This window comes from Lampris incognitus, chromosome 4 (genome assembly GCF_029633865.1).
Source record: "Lampris incognitus isolate fLamInc1 chromosome 4, fLamInc1.hap2, whole genome shotgun sequence".
NCBI classification, from domain to species: Eukaryota; Metazoa; Chordata; class Actinopteri; order Lampriformes; family Lampridae; genus Lampris; species Lampris incognitus.
In genome coordinates, this window is record NC_079214.1 from 36181074 (window position 1) to 36190791 (window position 9718).

General features: G+C 41.5%; 1 protein-coding gene across 1 annotated transcript in view; it reads left to right on the forward strand.

Annotated features, from left to right (window-relative positions):
* Positions 1 to 8892, forward strand: part of ccdc102a (coiled-coil domain containing 102A) — a 115205-nt gene extending 106313 nt beyond the window's left edge. The window contains exon 10 of the mRNA XM_056278482.1: positions 5710 to 8892. Coding sequence (XP_056134457.1) covers positions 5710 to 5842 — 133 coding nt within the window. The 3' untranslated portion in view covers positions 5843 to 8892. The remainder of the gene's footprint in view (positions 1 to 5709) is intronic.
* Positions 8893 to 9718: the final 826 nt, after the last annotated feature.

Consider the following 9718-nt stretch of genomic DNA (forward strand, 5'->3'; position numbering starts at 1 on the left):
TCTCATAGATGAGATGTAGACACAGTAAACAAAGCTCTGTATCCTTATACCCCTCGATTCAAATGAGGCAAAATGCCATAAGGAAAACTCTTTGGCAATTCAATTTCAACTCCATTTTCAATTTTCTCTCTCATCCTTTCTTCTATGTTGTGCTATCATTCTTTCCATTTCTTTCATTTTTGTTCATATTCATTCTGTTCATTTCTTTCAGTGGAGCTTTTTACTGTGCATTTTTCTGGTTGTGGGTTAAATTAACCCTGGTTTAACACCTGGTTCAAGGTCGACTTTACACCTTGTCTCTCTCTCTATCACACACACACACACACACACACACCGACACACACACACCGACACACACCGACACACACACACACACACACACACACACACACACACACACACACACACACACACACACACACACACACACACACACACACACAATTAACGGAAGGTTTGTGGTAATCCTGATTTATGGTATTCAGACTCTAATGGTGTGTTTGTTTGTCAAAAGTTTAAGTATCTTTTTTAAAATGTTACCAGAGTTAGAGTCTAAAATGGGGTGGTTCTTAGGTTGGTCGTAGAGGATGTGAGCCAACTTTTCTAGAGAAAGAAGACCAGGAAAGCACCGGGTCCAGACGGTGTCTCCCTATCCTGTCTTAAAGCCTGTGTTGACCAACTGGCTCCAATCTTCACACAGACCTTCAATAGTTCCCTGGAGCTTTGTGAAGTCATCATCCTGATCCCAAAGAAACCCTCCATCACAGGACTAAATGACTACAGGCCTGTCACTCTGAGGTCTGTGGTCATGAAGACTTTTGAGCTGATGTTGACCCCCCTGAAGAATGTCGCAGGACTCCTGCTGGACCCCCTGCAGTTTGCCTACCAGGCAAACCAGTCAGTGGATGAAGCAGTCAACATGGGACTGCACTACATCCTGCAACACCTTGACTGCCCAGCAACATATGCAAGGATCCTGTTTGTGGATTTCAGCTCGGCGTTCAACTCCATCATTCCAGAAATCCTCTCCTCTAAACTCTCCAGCTCACTGTATCTCCTGCCATCTTTCAGTGCATGACCAGCTTCCTGAAAGGAAGGAAACAACAGGTGAAGTTGGGGAAAGGCTGGTATACAGACAGTCACCACTGGTGCTCCCCAGGGATGTGTCCTCTCCCCACTGCTCTTCTCCCTCTACACCAATGACTGCATCTCCAAAGACCCAGCTGTTAAACTATTGAAGTTTGCAGATGACACTACGGTCATCGAACTTATGCAGGAGGGCAATGAGAGTCTGCATATAGGCGGAAGGTTGAGTGGCTGGTGCTCTGGTATAGTCAGAACAACGTGGAGCTGTACATGCACAAGACTGTTGAGATGACAGTGGACTTTATGAGACACCCCTCACCACTGCTCCCCCTCACAATATCCAACAGCCCTTTGTCAACCATGGAGACCGTCAAGTTTCTGGGAACTACCATTTCCAAAGACCTGAAGTGGAAAACCAACATCTATTCCTTCCTAAAATGGGTCCAGCAAAGGATGTTCTTTCTGAAGCAACTGAGGAAATTTGGTATGCCACAGGAGTTGTTGAGCCAGTTCTAAACCACAGTCATTGAATCAGTAAGGACAGCAGAAAAAAAATCATTGGCGCTGCTCTGCCCACCCTGCATTACTTGTATACCTCTAGAGTCCGGAAACAGGCGGGGAGAATCAGCACAGACTCCCCACACCCACGACAGTCTGTTTGAACTCCTACGCTCTGGCAAGCACTACAGAGCCATGGGCACCAAAGCCACCAGACACAGGAACAGCTTTTTTCCCACAGGCCATATCTCTCCATCCATCCATCCATCCATCCATCCATTATCTGAACCACTTATCCTGCTCTCAGGGTCGCAGGGATGCTGGAGCCTATCCCAGCGGTCACTGGGCGGCAAGCGGGGGAGACACCCTGGACAGACCACCAGTGACACTTGAAAATAGACCCCTCTAGTCAACTTGTCTCACCTACATATAGATGATGTGCACTTCATCTTTAAACCAGATGTGCAATACAAATGTTTGTGCAATACAAATAGACAATTGTAAATACACATACAATTGCTGTATACTGCTAACTGTTGTACACTGGTTACAAATGATCAACTGCTGTATACTGGTTACTGGTTACAAATTATTGCATTATTGTTGTGAGGTGGATGGTAGGTGAATATTTAGTGTATACATCTGGTACATAAGTTAATATAGTGTAATATAGGGGGAGTTTATAGCATTGTGCATATGTGGGCATGATGGGTTGTGGAGTTGTGATATAGTGTGTGGGCAATACAGTGTATAAACAATATGGTATGATATGGTCGTATAAGTTGTTGACTACTCAGCCTTAACAAAACTGTGTAGTAGTGACATGCCTGTTGTGCATACATGCTTGCCTCCAATGTCCTGCTGTTGTTCCATTTGTTTCATCTGTTTTTTTTTAAAATATGTCTGCAAGTGCTAGAAGCTGTTGTGTACCAGAGTCAAATTCCTTGTGTGCATGCACATTTGGCCAATAAAGTTGATTGTGATTCTGGTTCTCCGGTTTCTGGTTTCATGGTATATGCTGCTTGCTCCTCAGAAAACCATTTGAAGAATCCTTGCTTGAATGAAACAAATGGGAATGCGCTCAGTTGAGAATTGTCCCATCATCTTCAGACATGATTTGTTGAATCAAATTACATGGAACTGCGCTTGTTTTCTGTTTACTTTTCACATGTTCCAAGGTAAGTTACTGTGATAATTTATCTTAGCTAGTAAAACTTGACAGTCAAACAATCAGCACTCAGGCACTTCAGCTGTCTAAATGGTCAGTTGTAAAAATTCATGATCAGAATATCTCCATTGTACCAGAGTGCCCTCGACTAATAGTGGCCCCCTTGAAAATGTTGCGCAAAAGTGGCTATGAAAAAATGTCTTTGCTGTTCATCCTCTTTATCTTTCACTCAAAATATTAAGTAAAATCTAACCTGTAATTCAATTAAAATTATTGAAAGAAAAAAAATTCTTATTATAAAATAAATATTTTTCTCAAAAACATGTGTACTACAATTATTGACACCCCTAGAAATTCTTATGAGGAAAATCAAATTAAAGTATATTACCATTCATATTTTACTTCTTTAAGTTAACCTGAGTGATTTGGAGCACTTAAGTGGTCACCCATGACTTCCTGTTTTGGTGGGGTATAAATATGAAGTGACACACAGGCCAAATTCCCATAGTCATCCCTCACTATAGGAAAGACCCGAGAATACAATAATGACATTCGACAAAAGGTTGTTGGGCTGCACAAATCCGGAAATGGCAACAAAAAACAAGTTAAACTGTTGAAAATTCCCCTTTCCACTTTCAGGGCAATAACTAAGAAGTTTAAAGCAAATGGAGATGTTCAGAATCTGCCTTGAAGAGGACATAAGTTGAAATTGATCCCACACACATTGAGGAGGATAGTTGAGGGGACAAAGAATCTCCAAGGATCACATTTGGAGAATTGTAGATCTTAGTTGTGTCTTTGAGTCAGAAAGTCTCCAAAACTATGATCAGACACCACCTACATAACCACAAGATGTTTGGGAGGGTTGCCAGGAAAAAAATATCAAAAAACAAACCCAAGCACCTACAGTTTGCCAAACATTACTGGAGCTTTCAATGGGACCAGACTCTATAGTCAGATGAGACCAAAATAAAGCTTTTTAGTAACAAACACTAGAGGTGGGTTTGGTGTAGACAGAAAGGCAGCCATGTAGAAAAGTACCTCATCCCCACTGTGAAGTATGTTGGTGGATCTTTGATGTTGAGGGGCAGTTTTTCTTCCAAAGGCCCTGGACAGCTTGTTCGGCTACATGATATCATGGAATCCATCAAGTTCAAGCAGATATTAAATCAAAACTTAACTGCCTCTGCCAGGAAGCCTAAACTGGGCTGTGGTTGGATCTTCCAGCAGGACAATGATCCAAATCACACCTCAAAATTGACACAAAAATAGTTCACTGACCACAGAATCAAGGGTTTGCCATGGCCATCCCAGTCCCCTGACTAAACCCCATTAAAAAACCTGTGGGATGAACTGAACAGGAGAGTCCATGAGCAAGGACTGAGGAATCTGAAGGATGTGGAGAGATTCTGTATGGAGGAATGGTCTCAAGAGGCTAAGGTCTATAAAAAACAGAACCTCGTGCCACAAGAACAGCATCTTCCCTACAGCATTAGGCCTTTCCAACAAGCTCCCAGACACCCACAGATACTGGCACTGCCCCCCATTCACCCCTCACCCCCTTTGACCCTCTCCCCACACCACAACACGACATACACCTACACACATGCACACACACAGTGGAATATATCTATCTGCCCTGCTGTGCCATCTGTAAATGGACAGAAACTTTGCATAAAGCGTGCACTACCCTGTAAATAACTCTTATTCTCCAACAACTTATCATTCTGTAAATAACTTATTCAACATTTTGTAGAGGACTTGCCATATTCCCAGTGTTTGTTTACCCATTTTTGCATCTTATTTTTATTTTATCTTGTTTATATATATATATATATCATTATTCTTTTAACATTTATCTTTATTGTTTGCTAATTTTTTCCTCTTGCACTAACATACCAAGACAAATTCCTTGTCTGTTCTTGAACTACTTGGCAATATCTCTGATCCTGAATCATTTTACTTCAATTAAAGTTTAGATTTTTGTTAATATTTTGAGTGAAAGATCAAGAGCATAATCCATTAAGACATTTTCAAATCCCCTTTTGCTCATATTTATCAAGGGAGCCAACCATTTTAACAACACGAAGGCCCAAAATGTCATGTCACTATCATTCTGAATCCACTTCCCACAGGTGAGCCTCAGCTTCTCAGATAGCACTGGAAAATCGGCCTAACTCATTACTGGATGAGAGGCATTTAACCCTGGATAAAAATCAAAGACTGTTCACATTAGAATGGCCCATTTTGAATTGTTGTGCATTGTAAGTCTGGGGTTGATGTGGCAGTTAACTATGGATAAAGTGAAATGATGAGCGTCGAAAAGCTCATTTCTTTCTTCCTCTCTGTTAATATGTGGCTGTCTCTTGGTAATATCTCCCTCAGTCTGTATCCCTGTCTGTCTCTCCCTATCTAGCTCTGCATCAATATTTCTATTGTTGTGTTCCCCTATCTGTCTCTCTATCCTAGCCCTCTTGCTCTTGCGTTCCATCAAAGCCTGTTTTTCTATCGGCCTCCTTTGATGAATGTGTCCCTTTCTGGAGCCATCTCTATCCATCTGTCTGTATCTGTCACTTTCCGTCACTATCTCTCTCTCTGTCCTTGTCCTCATCTCTTGTCTACCATTCTATCCATCTCCCTGCCTTTATCTCTTTGTGTTTTGTTTTCTCAGTTGCATAAATGTCTTTTTTGTGTGACACAGACATTTATAAACTATACCCATATTCTCATAGACACACACTCTCTACACACACACACTCACAGATGGGAAGGAACAAATTGAAAAAATCATACCTTACTTGTCTTTTGTCAAAACAATAAGCGCCGCTGTCATGTTTTCTTCCAGTGTATTGTTGTTTTGACATGTTATTTTTCTCTGTATTCCGTCTTCTCATTCCTTTTCCTCACTCTCTCTTTTTTCTTTCCATTCTCCACTTTATTTCTCTCTCTCTCCCCAGATTGCGGCGTCAGCAGCAGAGCCCGGGGCTGTTTGGGAAGATGCGCTCGGCTCGGTTCAGTCCAGACAACCCAGATGGACCGCCCAGCGATATGGACGAGGAGGAGGAAGAGCTTCAGTTACAGATCCCATGATACACAAACACATGCACTCATATACATCCTCCAACCATATGCATCAGCAGTCGTACAGATTACATGCATATGAATTGGCACACACTACTTTTCATGTACACTTGTACATTCCCCCCCCCCCGCTTCTCTCCATGTCTCTCTCTCTCTCTTGTCTCTCCCTCTTTCTGTCTTTCTCACATGCACACACTCTCAAACACAAATATATTTGCATATATATTGGACCGCACACACACACACAATGGACCAATGCACCACAAACCGGTAAATACCAGATAGAATGTGATGGACTGATTTGATTTGAGGACTTAAGGACACTTAAATGCCGAGTCAATGGATTTGATGGACCCATTGATGGACAGTTGGAGAGACACTGTTTCAGCTTAGGACAGGCCAGCCCCAAATCCAGCTACACCTTATGAACATGTCCTGTCATCAAAAACATTTCAACCTGCTCAGCTGGTCTGTACTGCTGTCTCAGTTCCCTTCAGTCTCTACATTATCAGGATTAATGCCCTTAATTGTCTCTTCCTAAGCTCTGCAGGCCTACTAATGTGTATACTTTTTGACATAATTGTGTTGTATGTGGTCAGCCCAAAACATTTATCCTTTTATAGGCGAATTCCAGTCAGTTCAATTGGGGTAACTCATACATTTGAAGCATATTATTTTATTGTGCCAAGCGTGAACTAAAACCACAGATTACAATCTCTTATGTACAGTGCATAGAGCAGATCAAAACAAGTGGCAAGTGGGATGAAGGTGGTTGAGCGGTAAGGAAGCAAGTATAACAGCAGCTGCACAGAATACTGATGGGTAACAAATGAAAGGAAAAACCAAAATAAAGTGTCTTAGTATGGTGTTGGTCCGCCATGAGCCTCTAGAACTGCTTCAGTGCTCCTTGTCATAGATTCTACAAGACCCTGAACTCTACTTGAGGGATGAACACCATTCTTCCAAAAGATATTCCTTTATTTGGTGTTTTGATGATAGTGGTGGAGAGCGCTGTCTAACACATTGGGCCAAAATCTCCCGTAGGTTTTCAATTGAGTTGAGATCTAGCGACTGCGAAGGCCATGTCCTATGATTTACATCATTTCATCCTCATCAAACCATTCAGCCCCCCCCCCCCCCCCATGCACTGTGGATGGGGATATTGTTGTCTTGGAAAAGACTCCCATCGGGTTAGAAATGTTTCATCATAGGATAAAGGTGATCACTCAGAATCACTTCGTATCAATTTGCAATGACCCTTCCCTCTAAAGGGACAAGTGGACCCAAACCTTGCCAGGAAAATGCCCCCCACAGCATAACAGAGCCTCCAGACCCCCTCACTGTAGGGGCCAAGCATTCAGGTTTTTCCTTTAATTTGTCACTTGTCTGTACACAAAAACGACACATTGGTTCCCTTCAGTTAAATAGCCCATCCTTAAACAGGGGCTACTGTGATTGGTATTTATAAATTAATGTGATTTCATACATGGGTGAGGCCAAAAAACTCAGCAGTCAGCAATAGTTTCCTGTATGAACTGCTCCACACATTTTAAGAAATTATATCATCTGAACCACGGTAGCACTAACAATCTCTCTCCCCAAACAAAATTCCCTGTTAAAATCAGAATCAAAATTTATGTAGAACATAATACTATCATACATTACTGTTTCTTCATAAGCAATGAACAAATAAGTGTGGGAATGAGGTTTTAGGTGGGTACACATTAGACAAATAATTGGGTTGCCTTTGCCCTTCATGTAGCCCCTGCCAATAATTGGTGGTGAAGTCCCAATCAGAGGCTTGGTCAGGATCGACCGTTGGAGAGTGTGGGGGTTCACAGGTCCAGTCTTCATGCCCCTCCCCCCGATTAGCTCACCAACTCATCTTGGCCAACAGGGTACAATCAAAATATTGGAAATGTATGACCTACCATCTGCACAGTTCTTGCAAAAACCATTGTTGTGTGTGAGGACAGTGTTTCGCTCTGATAGAGATTCCTGTAAACCAAACACAGCTGAGATTATAGGGCAGTAAGGTGGAAGTAAAAAAGAGAAGTCCAAGAATCACACTTACTAAGAGACAACCCACAAACAGCAAGCAGTTGCTCATAATTTCATGTTATTTTAATAATTTTCCCCATTTATTGATCTATCTTCCTGTGTCTGGCTTCTCTTAATCACATGAGTTACCATGAGACCAGAGCTCCTGATGTCGGTAATATGCCAACAATCAGCAGGCTTATCTGTTAGTTTTAGTGTGATGCCTATTCCAACTGTCCAGTGAGAATGTATTTAGGACAGGGTGACAAAGTATCTCTGCATCTCATCTTTATATCTTTGCTAAAATTGATACTAAGTCTTCTAATGTTGGCCCAGCTTTAGGCTTATAAAGTGTTTAAACGTTCATATCAGAATGATCTCAGTAATGCCATCTGCCTTTAACCAGAAAATGTACAATGAGCCTCATTGAACCATCCTCAGCAATGTCATGTTCATTTTCTCACATCTCATTCCATTGCATTCTCTATGAACGATGATATCAGTGTGGCATCCGTGATAAAGCATGGAAGCTCATGCTCTTCTCTTTGTGGTTATGGAAAATGGTGGCAAAGGCTTACTGAAAAAGGTCATTACTCTAGAGAAACAGGAGACAAAAACTAAAAAAAATGGTAATCACCTTTGGTAGGAAAAACGTCACCTCTCAGCTTCTCTGAATTGTCCTGGTTTGAATATTTCCCACATGCATAATATTCTACGGCGATATTCTGAATTGTTCCATTTGGAAAAAAATACTGGGCTTAATTTCCATCTGTGAAACTGGTAAAGTTCAACCAGTTGATCTGATAGCAAACTTTCTTGATGTGAAAGCAATAAAACACTCATTCATCCACTTTCACTTTCATTCCCTCAGCCTCAACTCTAAATGGGGACCAAGAGATTTTTACTGATCAGGACTATAAACTATTTATGTTATTGTTGTTGCTGTTGTTTAGTTTTTATAAATGATCTGTACCACAATGTTTTTGTATCAGCTCTATAAATGTCAACTGTACATACAAAAAAACAAAACAAAACATGACTTGTTCTGTCTCTTTTTAGTCTGTGTCTCTTTTCTATTATGAATGTGTGTTGGAATGAGATTTAAAAAGAAAATGGCAAGAGTTAGAATGTATAAAGTTGGAAGATGGGAGAAAAAAGGAAAAGAGAGAGACAGAGTTAGAGTCATAGAAAGACGTAAACACCTAGACACACCAAACATACTCTGAAGTTCAGCCCGACTCCCATCTCCGACCATGCATCTCCCTCTGAGACAACAGTCATTACTCTCACGTGCCCAACAATCCGCCTTCTCTCTCTCCCTTTCTCTCACGTTCTCTCACTCACACCCTCCCTCTTTGTGTTTTTTTGTGATAAATAGTTACCTGAATGTAACCCCAGTTCTATGAGTATGTGCGTAGACCTCTAATGGAGTTCGCTAATTGTTTACCCCATCGAGGTGCTGCCTTGGTACCTGTACTCAACGCCCAATCAGGTTGTAGGAGCTACACAGCGCCCAGCCCCTATAAAATCCCTGCATCTTGTCACCCTTTGAAACTTGGCAACAAAAACTGGGGCCAGTTGGATTTGTGGTTAGAGAGCTACACATGTACTCATAGAACTGGGGTTTGATTGATTGTATATGTGTAAATAAAGAATCAATCAGTTATATCAAGGTAACTTCTATTTTGTACACGCTCCTGGCAGCCTGTCCAGGATGCAGGGACGTGCGGTCAGGGGAGGCAGGTGAGGCAGAGCCTCACCTTTCATCATGAAAAGAAAATCAAATGATGATAAAATAAATATTAATATTTGTCTACTGATCTGTGCTATAAATGTAATTTATGT